The sequence below is a fragment of the Hyperoodon ampullatus genome (assembly GCF_949752795.1).
Source record: "Hyperoodon ampullatus genome assembly, chromosome: 3".
NCBI classification, from domain to species: Eukaryota; Metazoa; Chordata; class Mammalia; order Artiodactyla; family Ziphiidae; genus Hyperoodon; species Hyperoodon ampullatus.
This window is the reverse complement of record NC_136916.1, coordinates 92,189,224-92,208,374: the sequence shown is the minus strand read 5'-3', so window position 1 is coordinate 92,208,374 and position 19,151 is coordinate 92,189,224. Positions and strand designations below refer to the sequence as shown.

Genomic DNA, 19,151 nt, shown 5'->3' with positions numbered 1-19,151 from the left:
ATCACGTTGTTTGGTTGTTTTCTTCTTTCTTTTTTTTTTTGCGGTACGCGGGCCTCTCACTGTTGTGGCCTCTCCCGTTGCGAAGCACAGGCTCTGGACGCGCAGGCTCAGCGGCCATGGCTCACAGGCCCAGCCGCTCCGCGGAACGTGGGATCTTCCCTGACCGGGGCACGAACCCGTGTCCCCTGCATCGGCAGGCGGACTCAACCACTGCGCCACCAGGGAAGCCCTGTTTTTTTCTTAATATTCAGTTTTGAGACTTTTAAATATATGCTGGATATAAGTTCATTATCAGATACGTAATTTGCAAATGTTTTCTACCTATTTGTGGTGTATCTTTTCATTCTCTTTATAGTGCCTTTTGAAGAACAGAGGTTCTTAATTTTGATGAAATCCACCTTATTAATTTTTCTTTTATGGATTGTGCTTTTGACATTATATGTAAAAATTTTTTGCCTAATCCAAGATCACAAAGGTTTGCTCTTGTTTTTTTTTCCTAGAAGCTTTATAGTTTCTGATTTTGGATTTCAGTCTATGATCCATTTTGAGTTGCTTTTAAAATAGGGCACAAGTTATGAATTCACATTAATTTTTATTTTTTGCATATGGATTACCTAATTGTCCTGGTGCCATTTGTTGAAAACATTATCCTTTTTACATTGCGTTGCCTTTACAACATTGTGGAAAATCAATTCACCATATATTTGTGGGTCTATTTCTGGACTCTTTATTCCATTGAAGTATGTGTCAGTGCTTTCTCTGATACCACACTGTCTTAATTACTGTCTATTTATAATAAGCCTTTGCCTTAATCTGCTCAGGCTGCCATAACAAAATGCCATAGACTGGGTGGCTTAAACAAGAAATTTATATTCTCATAGTTCTGGAGGCTAGAAGTTTGAGATCAGGATGCTAGCATGATCAGGTCCTGGTGAGAGTTTTCTACCTGGCGTGCAATCAGCCATGTTCTTACTGCATCCTCACATGGCCTTTGTGCTTACACAGAAAGAGATACTTCTCTTTTTTCCTCATTTTATAAGACCACTAATCCCATCATGAAGACAGCACTCTCATGACCTAATCTAACCCTAACTACTTCACCAAGGCCCCATTTCCAAATACCATCATATTGGAGCTTATGGTTTCAACATATGAATTTTGGAGGGACACAGTCAGTCCATAACAACCTTGAAAACAAGTACTATGAATCTTCCCATCTTGTTGTTCTTTTTCAAAATTGTGTTGACTATGCTAGTTCCTTTGACTCTCCATATAACTTTTAAAATCAGTTTGTCAATTTTTATTTAAATTCTTTGGGAAGAATTGACATTTGAACAGTATTGAGTCTTTTAATTCATGGAATATGTCTACAATTATTTGTTTTCTTTGATTTCGTTCACCAGGGTTTTATAGTTTTCAGCATATAGGATGGAGGTGGGGGTGGGAGGGAGGTCCACGAGGGAGGGGATATAGGTATACATATAGCTGATTCACTTCATTGTACAGCAGAAACTAACACAACATTGTAAAGCAATTTTACTCCAATAAAAATATAAATAAATAAAAATAAAGTAAAATAAAATAAAATAAACCTAAGTATTTCATGTTTTTTGGTGCTCTTGTAAATGGTACTCTTTTTAAAATTCAGTTTCCAATTGTTCATTGCTGGAATGTAGAAATACAGTAGATTTTATTTATTGATCTTGTATCGTATAGCCTAATTAAACTCGCTTATAAGTTCTGCTTGTTTTTGTTTTGTTTGTAGATATTTTGAGATTTTCTATGTAGAAAAGCATATTGTCTGTGAATAGAGATAATTTTCTTTCTTCTTTCCAATCCATATGTCTTTTAGGTCTTTTCTTGTCTTATTGTACTCTCTAGACCTCCTTGTTAAATGGGAGTGGTGAGAGCATTCTTGTTCCTGATCTTAGGGAGAAAACGTTTATTTTGTTTTTTATGATCAAAAATGATGCTAGTTGTAGGGTTTTTTGTTTACCTTCTTTATCAGATTGAAAAAGTTGCCTCTATTCCTAGTTTGCTATAAGTTTTTATCATAAACAAATATAGAACTTTGTTAAATCCTTTTTCTGCCTCTACAGGGGTAATAATGTGGCTTTTCATTTTTAGTCTGTTGATGTGGTAAATTAGATTGATTTTCAAATGTTGAATAGCCTTTCATTCCTGGGATAAATTCCACTTTGTTATTATACATTATTCTTTTTATGTATTGCTGGATTTGATTTACTAGTGTTTTGTTGAGGATTTTTTTCATGTTAGGTTCATGTGGAATGTTGATCTGTAGGTTTTTTTTATGTTACCATCTGGTTTTTGTATCAGGGTATTGCTGGCCTCCTAAATGAGTCATCAGTGTTCCCTCCTCTTTTACAGTCTGGAAGAGTTTATGAAAACTGGTATTATTTCTTCCTTATGTCCTCTGAAAAAAAATGCACAACCTAAAAGTTGAGAGTTATGTTTTATTCCATGGACATTCTTAGGACTTCAAGCCCAGGAGGGAGGATCTCAATTAACTCTGAGAAACTGCTCAGAGGGTGAGGGGGGAGCTAGGATATGTAGGAGTTTTGCAACAAAGGGCAGGTAGTCGGAAGTCAATAGATTATTGTTAATTAAAGAAAACCAGATATCTCAAGTTAAGGAATTTAGCGCTTTTCTATGGGAATATGCAAGAGTCCTGGCTCTCTGAAATCACTCCTTTGATATGCACCTCAGCTATCTGGGGCCAGTATCCTGTATGTTATCCTGAGTTCCCTCAGGGCTTACCAGCTCATCATTGGAGGTGGCTGCAATCGCTGATGACTGTGCATTCCTTTGTTTACAGATATGGCAGGCAATATTTTATTTCTCACTTAGATATTTGGTAGAATTTTAATATTTGAAGACATCTGGGCCTAAGTTTTCTGTGTTGGAAGGTTTTTAAGTGTACATTCTTTAATAGATATAAGACTATGCTGATAATCTATTTCTTCTGAAGTGAGCTTTGGCAGTTTTGAGTCTCATGGAATTTATTTCATTTAAATTTTTGAATTTGTGAGCATAGAATTGTTTTTATTATTACCTTGTTATCTTTTTAATGTATGTAGGAACTATAGTGGTGTCCCCTCTTACTCCTGATATTTGTAACTTGTTTCTTCTCTTTTTTTCCTTCACCATTCTAGCTAGATGCTTATCAATTTAATTGATCTTTTCAAAGAATCAAGTTTTTCATTTCATTGATCTTCTTTATATTTTTTTTCTCCTGGTCTCACTTTCCTTGTTTTCTGCTCTTAATTATTTCCTTCAGTCTGTGTTGGGTTTGATTTACTCCTCTATTTCCAGTTTCTTAAGGTGATGTTTTAGATAATTGATTTTAGACCTTGTTATGGGTTTGTTTTCTAATATAAGTACTGCTTCAGTTGCATCCCATAGATTTTGATTTAATATTTTTTTTGATGTGGACTATTTTTAAAGTGTTTATTGAATTTGTTACAATATTGCTTCTCTTTTATGTTTTGGTTTTTTGGCTGTGAGGCATGTGGGATCCTAGCTCCCTGACAAGGGATCAAACCTGCACCCCCTGCATTGGAAGGCGAAGTCTTAATCACTGGACTGCCAGGGAAGTCCCCCCCATAGATTTTTATTTATTTATTTATTTGTTTGTTTTTTAAATTATTTATTTATATATTTGGTTGTGCTGGGTCTTAGTTGTGGCAAGTGGGCTCCTTAGTTGTGGCATGAGCATTCCTTAGTTTCATCATGCGAACTCTTAGTTGTGGCATGAATGTGGGATCTCGTTCTCTGACTAGGGATCGAACCGAGGCCCCCTGCATCAGGAGCATGGAGTCTTAATCACTGCCCCACCAGGGAAGTCCTGGATTTTGATATTTTAAAATTTTGATCAATTAAAATGTTTCTAATTTTCCTTGTGACTTCTTCTTTGAGTCATGGGTTATTTACAACTATCTTGTCTAATTTCCAAATATTTGGGGACTTTCAAGGTATCTTTTTGTTAAACATTCCTAGTTTAACTCCTTAATTGCCTTAGAACATATTTTATATGATTTCAATTATTTTAAATATTCCAAGTTTTTTTTTTCCCCTAGAATATGGTCTGCCTTGGAGAATATTCTGTATACTCCTAAAGTCAATGTATATTCTGCACTTGTCAGGTGAAATGTTTAAATATGTCAGGTCAAGTAAATTGATGATGTTGTTTAGATCTTCTGTTTTCTCATATTTTTTTATATTTATGCTATTAATTATTGAGAGAAGAGTATTAAATCTCCAGCCATAGTTTTGTACTTGTCTATTTCTCCTTTCAGTTTTATCCATTTTTGCCTTGTATCCTTTGAAGCTACATTATTTAGTCCATATGAAACAGGAGGGAAGGGGGCAGGGCACAACCTTTAAAAGAATGACATAGCTGTTGAAGATGTGACATAAACTGGTTAGAACCAACTAGGTCCAAGATGGTGGAAGATTCAACTTCCAGTGGACCTTGAGCCTCATTATACACTCATTGTAATATATTAACATGCTAAATGACATACCCACCAGCACCATGACAGTTCCAAGGCTGACCATAAAAGGCTGAAAAGTGGGTGGTGGCTCAATTCCTGGAAATATCCGCCCCTTCCCCAAAATAGTTGGAATAATCCTCCCACTCATTTGCCTATGAAATTACCCAGCCCATAAAACCTAACCACCCCATATTTTGGGGCCTCTTGCCTTCTGAGATGACCCACACTCTGCCTGTGGAGTGTGTTCCTCCTAAAGCCATTCTTGCCTTTTGAGAGGGACTGTATTCTGTCTATGGAATGTGTATCTCTCTAAATAAATCCACTTCTTACCTACCACTTTGTCTCTCACTGAATTCTTTCTGTGATGAGACATAAAGAACCTGAGCTTCGTTAAGTCCTGAGACCAGGTGTGTGACCTCAATTAAAAGACAGTGTGTTCAAGCCCCAATCTGAGTTGTGTGGTTTCACATACACATTTAGGATTGTGATATAGTCTTGGTGAACTGACTGCTTTCCATTAATGTAATGTTCCTCTTTATCTCTGGCAATATTCTTTGTTCTGAAGTCTACCTTTCTAATATTAATATAGACACTCCAGCCTTTTTTTTTGATGTTAACATGATATGTCTTTTCCCATCCTTTTACTTTTTTTTTTTTTTTTTTGCGGTATGCGGGCCTCTCACTGTCCTGGCCTCTCCTGTTGCGGAGCGCAGGCTCCGCACGCGCAGGCTCAGAGCGGCCATGGCTCACGGGTTCAGCCGCTCCGCGGCATGTGGGATCTTCCCGGACCGGGGCACGAACGCGTGTCCCCTCCATCGGCAGGCGGACTCTTAACCACTGCGCCACCAGGGAAGCCCATCCTTTTACTTTTATTCTGTGTTTTTATATTTAAAATGGGTTCCTATAGACAGCATATAGTTGGGTCTTGCTTTTTTTTTTTTTTAAATCCTATCTGACAATCTCCGTATTTTTTGGTATGTTTAAACTATTTATATAAGTATTGACATGTGTTGACTGAAAAAAAAATGCACAACCCAAAAGTTGAAAATTATGTTTTATTCGGTAGACTTACTGAGGATATAAGCCCAGGATAATACAGCTTCTCAGGTAGCTTTGAGGGATTGTTCCGAAGAGATAAGGGAAGAGTCAGGATGTATAGGAGTTTTTGAAAGAGAAAAAAAAAAAAGAAAAAACAGGTAGTCAGAACATCAAAAGATTACTGCTAATTAAAGAAAGCCAGACTTTGAATTTAGCGCTTTTCTATGTATGGGAAGATGCAAGAGTCTGGGCTTATTGAAATTATTCCTTTGATATGCACGTCAACTATCTAGAGCCAGTATCCTGTTCTTTCCCATCCTGAATCCCCTCAGGGTGCACCACTGGGGTGGCTGCAGAGGCTGTCTTTTTTTTTTTTTTTGCGGTACTCGGGCCTCTCACTGTTGTGGCCTCTCCCGTTGCGGAGCACAGGCTCCGGATGCGCAGGCTCAGCGGCCATGGCTCACGGGCCCAGCCGCTCTGCGGCATGTGGGATCTTCCCAGACCGGGGCACGAACCCATGTCCCCTGCATCGGCAGGCGGACTCTCAACCACTGCGCCACCAAGGCTGATGTCTTGATGGCCTCAACGTCCTTTGTTTACTGAAATGGCAAGCTGAAAGGACTCTGGAGTGAAACCTAGAGGAGTTAAGCTCACAAACAGTACGTTGGCCCACAGCAGGATCTTCACTAGTGATTTTTTCTCAACAGACCAACTTTGGAATGGGGAACAAAGCTTTCAAACCAAAAGAAAAAGGAGCGACAGATTGTCAGCCTTCAACTAACATCCCAACCAGGTTTATGTATGTACAAAACTTATACTTACAAGTACTTACTTAATTGGGAATTAAAGGAAATCTCACCCTGAAAATGACTAAGATGGAGCTCTTTATTTTGTTTGCAGTTAAGTTAGAGAAAGCCGGCTTGATAAAACAACTCTTCAGAAACATTTGGCAGTCGGTTGAATAGACTGGGATTCTAAACAGGGAATTCCCAGAACTCTTAATTTTCAGTTTAGTTGGAGATCATCTCACTGATACAAAAAGGCAAATTAAAGAAAATATAGCTGGGCAAGTCAATCTTTTAATATCATTTAGGTGGCAGACCAGTTTTTTTGAGAATTAAAAGTAACTGTTTTTGTCTTGCAAATCTCTACAAATCAGAAATGTAAATACAGTCCACAGTGACTGAGACTGAGCCTAATTCACTCAATCAGGTAGAACCTGAAACCAAGGGAGAACAAAAAAGGGAAATAAGGCCTTTTTAAACTCAAACCACTGGAAAGGCTCCCTCAGCCCAAATCTGATTCATAGCCTCCTTAATGGTTTATCAAGGACAAATACAAATCTTAAAAGTCTTTTCCACAAATAGTTAAAGCCTTAGTCATCTGAGTAAACAAGTTTAACTTATTCCAACTGTTACTTACAAACTAGTAAATTTATATTGTAATACCTGATTCATAACTGTTAAAGTGAAGCTATGAGATCTCTAGTTTTGACTGTTTGTATGTCTGTATGTACATTATACATATGAGATGTCTCTACCTCCAGAAAATATTATCAAAACTAAATTTATAAAAGAGTTCTATCTAACTGACATAAAAGTAAGTGCTTACAAGTTAAATGTTTCTAAATATAAAGGAAGCAGGCCAGAATGACTTTCAGGTTCATGTAATCTAGGAAATATTAATATTAAATTAATATCTGGTATTAAAGCTAGCTTAAGCTTGTTGATTTAATCAACATAGACGTGTCTTACTTTTATTGTACCTAGGTATACTGAAGGTCAGTAAGTTCATGTTATTTCTATTGCAGAGTTTATCAGCAAAAAAAAGAAAAGAAAAAAGAAAAAAATTAACTTGGTATGATGATATTTTCATAAGTTATAAAATAAAGATAAATGAGGTAAGAATTTTCATGTGCACTCTAGGAATAATTATGTTTTGGGTGTGTCCACCTAAAATAGTTTCTGAACATTTTTTTTTTTTTTTGGCTGTGTTGGGTCTTCATTGCTGCACGCGGGCTTTCTCTAGTTGCAGCAAGTGGGGGCTACTCTTCGTTGCAGTGAGCAGGCTTCTCATGGTGCCTTCTCTTGTTGCGGAGCATGGGGCTCTAGACGCGTGGGCTTCAGTTGTTCCAGCACATGGGCTCAGTAGTTGCGACACGCAGGCCCTAGAGCACGAGGGCTTCAGTAGTTGTGGTGCGCAGGTTCAGTAGTTGTGGCGCACGGGCTTAGTAGGCTCAGTAGTTGTGACGCACTGGCTTAGTTGCTCCGCGGCATGTGAGATCTTCGAACCCGTATCCCCTGCATTGGCAGGCGGATTCTTAACCACTGCGCCACCAGGGAAGTCCCTCTGATAACTTTTAGATCATACTGTTACGCAAAAAACTGTGTTTGCCTCTTGAGCCAAAAGATACAACCAAGCCAAAGACTGGGAGAAGGAAGGATTTATTACTTGCAGCAAGTTGAGAGAACGCCAGGGATCTTTCCCAAAGCACTGTCTCCCCAAACAGCAAAATTGGGGAAGTTTTAAGCTAAGGGTACATGCCTTGGGTGGGGCTTGGGTGGTGTATGCATATTCATGAAGGGGCTTGAGCAGAGGAGAGTTCAGCATAGAACTGGGGCAAAGGTCAACAGAGTCCAAGCTTCAGTTGATTGAAGTCAGAAAAGGTCAACATCATCATTCCATCCTCTACCTGGGTGGGGTCCTTAGTTCCTGCAGAACTCAAAGATATGTATCAAATTGTTATGTACATCCCTTGAGAAGGGACCAGGATCTATTTTATCCCTGAACTATTGTTTCTTGACTGTTTTTCCTTTGTTCCTGTATTCTCTCATTTCCCTTAAGATCATTAATTACTGAGACATGTTTAAGGGCAAGCACTATGGCCAGGCTTAGACCACAAATTGACTTAGGCCCACAATGGCTTCTCTTATGTCAGGAAAGCCATACCTGGTTCTCTTTCTCCGGGGACCCTCTCCCCTATCTGCTTACAATACCACTGAACTAGGTAAGTAATTACAAAACTCTAATGAAAAACATGATGACTTCATCCAGATCAATAGGAATTAATTACCTGGGGCTGAATGAACTGATAAATATGGTTTATAATGTTATGACTTTTTTCTGAAATATACTGGCTAAACATCTTGAGGCAGTTGATCATATATTTATCTCTACATAGAATAATTATAATAGAGCAACTCTAGATATGGGAAGAAGCAACAAGGGAAAATACTTCCTGGATTATAAGAGACTAGTAAGAAAAGAGAGCCAGAGAATTTCAGATTATCAACAGGGCCTAATCCAAAAAAAACCCCAGCACATTGAGTGGCCTATCAACAGAATCCTCACCTGATCCAGCAATGAGCCTTCCTAGGGTAGTGGGGCAAAATTGGTCATGAAATGCCTACCAAATGTTGGTCAAATTTATGTCCAAGAGGGGGTGCTGTGGACAAAGAATGTCGCCAGCCATTTTATTATAGTAAATAAAGGATGTTGAGGCCATCAAGCCATCAACCACTGCAGCTGCTCCTGATGGCTCACCTGGAGGGAATTCAGGATGTGGAAAAAAACAGGTTACTGACCCTAGATTGTTAAGGTTCATATCAAAGGAATAATTTCAATAAACCCAGACTCTTGTCTCTTCCTATTCACAGAAAAAGGCTAAATTCATTAATTTGCAGTGCCTGGTTTTCTCTAATTAGCACTAATCTTTTGATGTTCTGACCACCTCTTTGTTTATGTTTGTTTTTTTGCAAAAACTCCTCTATATCCTGGCACCTCCCTTACCTCTTTGCAACAGTCCCTCAGAGTTATCTGAGAGGCTGCTGTATCCTGGACTTAAGCCCTCAGTAGGCCCACCAAATAAAACATAACTTTCAACTTTTAGGTTGTGTATTTTTTTTTTTTCAGTCAACTTGTCTTTCCTTAGATTTGGGGATAATTGGTTGCCCTGCAACCTCAGGTCACTGATGGGTTAAAGAAAATTGTAAATTTTCAGATTATCTGAATTTTTAAAATTGTTGTTATGAAGATGGGAGCAAGACTTTTCCAGCTTTCTACATCCTAAATGGAAGATAGAAGTTTTATTCTGCTTTTTTCCCCTAAATTTTTCTCTCTGTGCTGTTCAGATATTTTCTGTTGACCACTCTTTGAGTTCACTCACCCTGTCTTCTGTTTTATCCAGTTCGTTAAACCATTTTAGTTAGTTCTTTTTATTTTATTTTATTTTTTATTTTTGGCTGTGTTTGGTCTTCGTTGCTGCATGTGGGCTTTCTCTAGTTGCAGCGAGTGGGGGCTGCTCTTCGTTGCAGTGCGTGGGCTTCTCATTGCAGTGGCTTCTCTTGTTGTGGAGCACGGGCTCTAGGCACGCGGGCTTCAGTAGTTGTGGCATGCAGGCTCAGTAGTTGTGGCTCACTGGTTCTAGAGCGCAGGCTCAGTAGTGGTGGCACATGGGCTTAGCTGCTCCGCGGCATGTGGGATCTTCCCTGACCAGGGCTCAAACTCGTGTCCCCTGCATTGGCAGGCGGATTCTTAACCACTGTGCCACCAGGGAAGTCCATCTGCTCAGATCTTTAAGCACTCCAAATACTGTTTTTCACTGAGTTTCTTGGTGTCTTGTCTTGAGCATCTTAAATTTTTGAGTTGGCCAATGACTTTGAAATTTGGTTGCAGGTTTTTAGGCTCCTTCTTCATTATTCTTTTCTTTTTATGATTTTTTTCCTTCAAAAAGACTGCTTGAGCATTATTTCTCTGCATTGTGATTTGAAAAATAAAATGCCTTTAGAAAAAGAGCTAGGATGAATGTGGAACTCAACTGGTATGCTTCCCTTCTCTCAAGAATCAAAAACCTTCAAGTCCTGCTTCCATTGATTGCTCTGCAGTGCTTTCACCTGTTGACTTATATATTTGTCTAGCCTTTTTAGTTGTTCTCAGCAGGAGGGTTAGTTAAGTGTAAGTTACTTCATTAAGACCAAAATTGGAAGTTTCTATATGCTCTCTAGTTCCCCTTGCTTGTACTAGTAATCAAGGAGAGGTCAAAGCAGGAAGGATAAAATCATTTATTATTTATACCCTACTTATTTACCAGATGGGTTTGTGGCAGACCACCTGGTTTTCCAGGAGCAACCCCTAGACTTTAGGAGAGCTCTAAGGCCAAGCTTCCATGGAAATGACCATAGCTAGCCTCCAGTCCTGACTCTGCCCTAACCAGCTGTATGACTTTAGACAAATTGCTCGTTTTCTTTGAATATAATTTTCTCTGTACCTAAAATAGGATTAGTAGTTGACTTGCTTACAGGAATATTATGAGGATGAGCAGTGAAAGTACAGGAAAATCTTTTGAAAAACTGTAAAAGGCTGCAGAGACAGAAGCATCTCTTATGTTTCACCCTACAGCCCAGAAATAGAACAGAACCAGGAGTGAGGATCCCAGGATATTGGTTTGGCTTAGCCACTAACTAGCTGTTGACTCTGGGTAAATCATTTCATTCTTCCTAATCTGTACTTTGAGAGTTTATCAAACTGTAAATGATAAGAGAAAAAGAAAACATTTAAACAATGAAGCCCAAGCCTGTGAGCCAGCAGTTACTCAAGGGGAGGTATCAGCTGGATTAATTCTCTTCCTCTCCGCAGTTGGGTGTTATCAATTGTACCTGCATTTAAAGGAAACTTGGATCTGCTGGAAAAGTGAGATGAGTGCTGTAGCCTGCATTTAGAAGATGAACATGGATTTTTCGCACCTTCTAGAGGAAAAAGAAAGAGGGAATAGGAAGGGCAAGAGAAGACAGATGTAATCACTGGCATCATTTCACCTGGACTGAATGCTAGGCTCTGTGCCTATAACTATACCTGGGCTTGACCCCAGAACTGGCGATTTTCTAAGGTGAAAATGAAAACAGAGATAAAGTGTGAGCTAGGATGAGTCAGAGAGACTTCACAGTCATACTGAGATTGTAATCAGATGTCAGCTTGAAAATATCTTTAATTTTCCTGAGTTTCTATAAGAATGTACAATAGTAGTCTACAACTGCAAGTTTATCTACTGTTTTTCAAATTCTTTTTCTGTATTAAATTACTTAATTTTCCTAATCATCTTGTCAAATGGCATTGGGCAGTTAGGCGGGGCAGGAATAACAGAAGGGGCCCAGAGAGGCAAAATGAGTTGCTCTAGGTTGCAGAATATAACACACATTTACTCTGGTAGGGCTTTTATGTTTGTGTGTGCGTGTGTGTGTGTGCGTGCGTGCGTGCATGGAGCTAGGGAAATAGAGATATGTTTTCCGATGTTGGTGATTGTTATCATCATCTACATACCCAATAATCTAAGCCAGAAATCTGTGTTTGCTCGTTTCACTTATTTTACAAATCTTTATTGATTGCCTAATATTGTGGCAGGCCTTGAGCCTGGGGATACAGTGGTGAACAAGATAAAGAGCCTGTGCTTGATGAGATCATGGTCTACTGGGAGACAAGTAAACATTTAGAGCACTAAATGCTCTGTAGTCTTCTGCAAGAGCGTGTTGCAGTAGGGGTGTGGGGAAAGGGGATCTTAAGTCTCATCTGGAGGGAATCATGGAAAGCTTCATTGAAGAGAGTAGCCTTGCAACAGAGACTTGAAGGTGGTGTAGGAATTTGCCAGGTAAGTAAATAGGAGCAGGGTGTTGGAGGCAGAAGGAACAGCATCCACAAACAGTCACACAGGCACAAGGGAACATCAAGTGTTTAGGGAACAACATACAGCTCAGTATTACTGGCAGGCAGGAGCAGGAAGAAAATAGATCATTTTGAACAATTTTCAAGAATTAAGTTCCCCCTTTCATTTACTCCCTTATGCCCGATTAGTCACCACATCCTGTAGATTTGTTTCCTTCTCTCCATCTACTGCTTTGGTTAGAGCCTCACCATGTCTGACCTGGACTATTGCTTTTGTCTCCTGACTGGTCTCCCTGTCCCCAGTGTGCATCCTTCCAAACCATTCTCCTCTTGCCTCTGCAGTTGGTTCCAAATAAGCCCAAACTTTTAGTCTGGCTTACAGAGCCCATCTCCATCTGGACTTGACTGCATCTCCAGACTTATTTCTTGATAAACTACCACCGTCTCATTCACATTTTCCCCCTCCATTCCTTAACTAATTTCTTACTTTATTTTGTCCCTCCTTCATTAGTTTCTCAAAAATTTGCCTCTGTTCTTTAGCTATTTTTTAAACATCTTTATTGGAGTATAATTGCTTTACAATGATGTGTTAATTTCTGCTTTATAACAAAGTGAATCAGCTATACATATACATATATCCCCATATCTCTCCCCTCTTGCATCTCCCTCCCGCCCTCCTTATCCCACCCCTCTAGGTGGTCACAAAGCACTGAGCTGATCTCCCTGTGCTATGCGGCTGCTTCCCACTAGCTATCTATTTTACATTTAATGGTGTATACATGTACATGCCACTCTCTCACTTTGTCCCAGCTTGCCCTTCCCCCTCCCCATGTCCTCAAGTCCATTCTCTAGTAGGTCTGCATCTTTAGCTATTTTTTACAGCCTCCTTAGTGTGTCAGGGAAGTCTTCACCTCTGTGCCTTTGTTTCAGTTTCTCCCTCTGGTGGTATATCTTTCCCCTTCTCCATCAGTGATTCCCTACTTACCTTTCAAAACTTTCCAGACTCAGGGCCAATGTTACCAACTCTGTAAAGCCTTTCTTGACATATGTCTTTCCTCACTGATTTGTAATTCCTTCATGGCAGGGGCAATATCCCATTCACCTTTGTGTCCTCAGCACCCAAAACTGTGCCTGGGTGATGGTGAATACTTAACAAATATTTGTTAAATGGATTAGTAAAAGACTTCCTAGCGGTCATTTAGAATTGAATCATGTACAGTCCTTCATTCTGTTGTTTTCTAGCAAGTGTCTTTCCTGTACAAAATGATGCTAAGTTTTCTGAGTACAGAGATCCTTCTCTTATTTTTCTTCTCCATACTACCCCGTGCCTAGTTCTGTGCTGGGCAATGCTCCTGCTGATGTGCCTGTTAGGAATTCCTGCAGAATTCTTAGACCTGACCCTGCAAAATAGTCTTTAGAACATATAAATATTTAACTTGAGAGTTGCACTCCTCCTCTACAGAGAAGGGCAGGAACAGCAAAGGAGGGCCCAGGGCAAAATGGGCCAATCAGGAAATCCTTCTCTCTCATTTCCAGCCCATCCCTTTAGAGTCAAGGTCTCGTGGAGCTGAATTTTTCTTTCTGTCCTTCACTGAGGCACCAGAAGGAATCCTACAAACGAGTAAGTAATGGTCTTGGAGGAGGGCAGGAAGCTGATTTGCCAGATTTCTTAATTGATCATATTTAGACCAAATTCAAGTAGTTCTGTGCCTATACAGGAAAGTCCTGATTTAAAAAACAAAAGTTGTTTGTTTATGTATGTTCAATAAAATTATATTTAAGTGGTTGAAGAGATCACAGTAAAAAACAAAAAACAATTCCATAAAATTGAAGGAAAATTTCTACAAAGTAAAAAAAAATCTCAGATGAACCTATATTATAACTTTGAATGTTTGTCTATTAAGGTTGCTTATAGTGAGGCTCAAGTGTTTGTTTCTTTATTCTCTCATTTTGTTTTAAAACTTTCTTTCCTGGGGATAATTAACATTCATACTGATTATTCTACGTGTAGGTTTCTTTTATTTATCTCATGAGGTACTCTCTTAGATGCTCCAAAAACAATTCTCATGCTACGTTATAGTCAGGAACTGGAAAGTCTGTTAATCTTGGTTTCTCAGTAATATGTTGGGGGCTGTGGTCTTCCCAGCCCTCTGTCTCCTTGTTTTCTTCTTACTCAGCACAGCTCAGTGGGGCCACCTGGAGGCTAACAGGAGTAGTTGCCCTCTAACCCTTTCTTTTTTTTTTTTTTTTTTTTGTGGTACGCGGGCCTCTCACTGCTGTGGCCTCTCCCGCCGCTGAGCACAGGCTCCAGACCCGCAGGCTCAGCGGCCATGGCTCACGAGCCCAGCCGCTCCGCGGCATGTGGGATCCTCCCGGACCGGGGCACGAACCCGTGTCCCCTGCATCGGCAGGCGGACTCTCAACCACTGCGCCACCAGGGAAGCCCTAACCCTTTCTTAAGGGGACTGAGGAGGGTCCTTTTTAGTCCGGGTCCTGGAGCCCTGGGTGAGCCACTGATTCATTTCAGTTCCCTTGCCCTTCATTTCTCTTTTCCTATCTTATTTCCCCTTCCTTTGCTATTCACAATAGGAAGTAGAAGTCTATATTTCATTGTTTATTATTTTAGAATTATGTTTCCAATTTCTCAATTCTCAGTTCTTAAAGAAATCAACTAAATCTCTAAATATTTTTAGTTTTGTTTTCCTGTGGGTAACTGGCCCTAAAAGTTCTATCCGGCCCCATATTATAGAACAACTAATCTTTCAGCCTTGGCTCTGAATTTGTTTTTCAGGAGAACAGGAGATGGAGAAAACAAATGGAAGAGAGGGCATTCCTCTGTCCACAGTGGAGACTGGCATAGAGAACCCAGGGCTGGAGCTCACGGTAACTCACCAGTTTAGTTTCTGCACATCTCTGTGGGCTGATACATGGCCTCATGTAGGGTCTTTGGTTGCTCGCAATCCCTATCACCCCTGGCAGGGCCTTATGACTGACCTCAACTCTACCTGTGCTTACAGGAAGAAGGAATAAATCCTGAGGGAACCAGGAAGACTGAAGAGCAAGGACACAGCCTTGGGGATGGATTGGAACCCCCCACTCAACAGAGGTACAGGTGTTCTGGCATTGATTCAGTTAAGGCCTAGGGTTGGCTAGTATGGTTGGTGGACTCAGAAGAGGTCAAACTTGCCCTGTTCTCAGGAGCTTATGATCTTGTTGTCGAAATAAGACTCACAGCCACCTGCTGTTACCAGGTGCACATATACATTTTTACGTAATTAATTGTTACATAAACCTGTGCCATAAGTAATGAGTTCAGTGATATCAGTGTTGGTTGGACCGGCAACAAAAAGAACAAAAATGTGAAAAACAACAACTAACATTTATTGAGTACTTACTATTGTGCAGAATGCTTTATGAAATTAATTCATTTAATTTTCATGCCAACAGGTGGGTACTAATTTTAGTCCCCTTTTTCAATTAGAAAATTGAGGCTTAGATATTAACTTACTCATATAATTTTTTTTAAATAGCTCTTTTGGAATACTCAGATTTGGGGATGAGGAGAAAGAGAAATCAGAAATTTAAAAAGATGGAGAAGGACCCCCCAAAAGAGATAACAGAGAAAGGTAAAAACTACAGTCTTGAAAGTCAAAAGAGCAGAAAGTGTTAAGAATGAAGGTACAATTAATCCACAATATTCTGTGTATCAGGAGACAAGGAAGGAGAAAAATCTCTGAACTTGGTCATGGTCATAGTTGCAGAAGTAATGTCTATAGAAGTTGTTGGGGTAAAATAGGTCAGATGGAAGCTGTGTTCCACGGTGTGGAAGAGTCTGGGTATTTATAAAAAAGTGCAGAAGTCATACGTTGAGAAGCTTAGAAGAGGATATTGGATAGTTTCTAAAGGGAATATATGGATATATGGATATGTGTTTTTTTTTTTCTTTTTTGGCTGTGTGGTGTCTTCATTGCTGCACATGGGCTTTCTCTAGTTGCAGCGAGTGGGGGCTACTCTTCATTGTGGTGTGCAGGCTTCTCATAGTGGTGGCTTTTCTTGTTGTGGAGCATGGGCTCTAGGTGTGTGGGCCTCAGTAGTTGTGGCATGCGGGCTTCAGTAGTTGTGGCACACGGGCTTAGTTGCTCCGTGGCATGTAGGATATTCCCGGACCAGGGCTCGAACCCATGTCGCCTGCATGGGTAGGCAGATTCTTAACCACTGCGCCACCAGGGAAGTCCTGGCTATGTATTTTCTTCTCTTTATTTTTAGGAATTAACTAAGTGACTTCATAGAGAAAACAAGCTTAACTTTTTAAATTCTATTTTCTTCTCCAGAATTTCACATCTATATACAAATTGATATATATAAATGTGGACATTACTACTTTGTATTTTTGTTTTTCCACCTATTTTATATATCACATTTCTATGAATTGACAGTAAGCTTTCTATAAATTTTCATGCTTACATAATATTTCATACTTTGTTTAGCAATATAGTGGTTAATGTGAATTCTAGAATTAGACTGCTTAGGTCTATATATGAACTCTACCCAGTGATGTGCTGGTATATGTTTAAGAATTGGCTCTCCAAGAGTAGTTTTGCCATGAATATTGGTTCATATTTTTTCTCACCTTAGTGAGTAAGACCTTGGGTTGGCAAACTTTTTCTGTAAAGGGCCTGATAGTAAATATTTTAGGCTTTTCAGGCCATACGGTCTCTGCCACAGCTACTCAACTGTACCATTTTAGTGGGAAAGCAGCCACAGATGATACTAAACAAATGGGCATGGCTGTGTTCTTAAAACTTTATTTATAAAAACAAGGATGGACTGGCCCACAGACCATAGTTTGCCGCTTCTTGATCTAGACAAAATAATAAATCAGCCTTTGATTTGTAACATTTGCCTGTAGTATAAGTACTCTCAACATGGCTTATTTCAAGCTACCAATGGGATGTCATTGAATGAGGAGTTGGGAAGAGATGGGCAATGGCATATCATTACATAAGATTTCCACCATACACACAGAAGAGAGAACCTTAAGAGCTTAGGTAACAGTAAAATGTAGCAAAATAATTAGGAGGTGTCCTGAGATTTATGACCTGTCTTGTTAAAAACCAGAAGCTTGGTGTCATAGTTATGGCATATTAGTCAGCCTCTGCCTCTTCCAGTAGCATCAGGGCCTCCTGCTTTGCACCTGCCATGCTGCGGCTCAGCGTCCAGTGACGTGTCCTAGTGTGCCCGGTGGTTGTTGAGACAGTGGTCAGGCTACCTATAGATTAAAGCCTATTTAAACACAGGGCTTTGTCTTTCTCTATTAAACTTAAACCTTCTAACTTCTGTGGAGCCTTTAGAAGATTTTTTGATAATTGGTTTATATTTAGCCCAGTGACTGTGCTGGGCATAGAAAAGACAGAGTATAGATCCACCTTAAAGTACCCTGCCCAAGTTAGGGAGTAGGTTCCATGAAGCTGTTGATCAGCTCTTGAGTCTTCTAATACTGGGCTTAACTTTTTTTAAAATTTCATTAAAAAAAATTGAAGTGTAGTTGATTTACAATGTTGGGCTTGAATTCTTATTCTATTTTATTTTTTTCTGGCTGCATTGCACAGCATGAGGGATCTTAGTTCCCCAACCAGGGATGGAACCCGTGTCCCCTGTAGTGGAAGGGTGGAGTCTTAACCACTGGACCACTAAGGAAGTCTGTGGACCTTCCTACATTTTGTCAGATTGCTGTTGGTGTCTTAAACTGCTCTGATGTATAATTGTGTCCAGTTCCCTCAAATCTCATCAACTTTATATTTTCTCAGATGAAAAATTTGTTACATAGATGTTAAATCATGCTTTAAAGTTATAACTTGCATTTCTATGGGCTTCCCTGGTGGCGCAGTGGTTGAGAGTCCGCCTGCCGATACAGGGGGCACAGGTTCGTGCCCCGGTCTGGGAAGATCCCACATGCCGCGGAGCAGCTGGGCCCGTGAGCCATGGCCGCTGAGCCTGCGCGTCCGGAGCCTGTGCTCCGCAACGGGAGAGGCCACAACAGTGAGAGGCCTGCATACCGCAAAAAAAAAAAAAAAAAAAAAAAAAGTTATAACTTGCATTTCTTTGAATCCTAGTAAAGCTATACATTTTCCCCGTTTAGTTTACTTTCCGTATTTCTGTGTGTGGTTTGCTTTCCTTCTTTTACCACCTATAGTAGAATTTGGATTTTGAAACTCATTTCGTTTCTGCTGAACTATTCAAATAGCACCCATACAGATTCTTGTTTCCAGTCCTTCCCACTTGCTACACACCTATCTTATATAGATTCTACCAGAACTGCCTAAAGCATGACTCTGAACTGCCTTGTTCAAAAACCTCTATCATTCCCCACTGGTTGGCATTCATGTCTTCCCCACTCCTCCTGCTCTTCAACCGTGATTTGTACCTAACTTGACTTTCCAAAATTAACTCTTACAATTCCCTTCCTAATGCTCCTCTATGCATTAGAATTAACCCTCAATTGTTCCTTAAATATAACTTTTCATTTCCTACCTCTGTGTCATGTTTTCCATCATTCCCTCTGAGTGAAATGTCTTTTCATTTTACATCTTTCTGCCCAGATACAACATATCTTTTAAGGCCCAACTCACGAGCAATCATGTCCATGATATTATCACAGATGGTCTTCCTCCTCCTCAACCTCACTGGCCCCAGTCCAAAGAGGCCCCTTCTTCCTCAAAACTCCCATAACATTTCTATTTGATCTTCTCTAATAACACTTAAAAGTTTTGACACTGTGTTACAGATTTATATGTATATTGCATCCCCTAAACTGGACTGTAAATACATTGAGGGCAGGATCCATGTCTATTTCATCCTTTTATCTCCTATAGCACCTGGTACAATGCTTTACCCGCAGTATATACTCAAAAATTCAAAAATATTCAGAGTTCAATAGATACACTT

General features: G+C 39.8%; 1 protein-coding gene across 1 annotated transcript in view; it reads left to right on the top strand.

Annotated features, from left to right (window-relative positions):
- Nucleotides 1-7,442: 7,442 nt before the first annotated feature.
- The window catches only part of SLC28A2 (solute carrier family 28 member 2), a gene marked incomplete at its 3' end in the record, with an annotated part of 53,480 nt that continues 41,771 nt past the window's right edge, over nucleotides 7,443-19,151 (top strand). Inside the window, exons 1-4 of the mRNA XM_079700016.1 lie at nucleotides 7,443-7,452; nucleotides 13,743-13,827; nucleotides 14,998-15,089; nucleotides 15,224-15,312. Of these exons, the coding sequence (XP_079556142.1) occupies nucleotides 15,009-15,089; nucleotides 15,224-15,312 (170 nt within the window). The 5' untranslated portion in view covers nucleotides 7,443-7,452; nucleotides 13,743-13,827; nucleotides 14,998-15,008. The remainder of the gene's footprint in view (nucleotides 7,453-13,742; nucleotides 13,828-14,997; nucleotides 15,090-15,223; nucleotides 15,313-19,151) is intronic.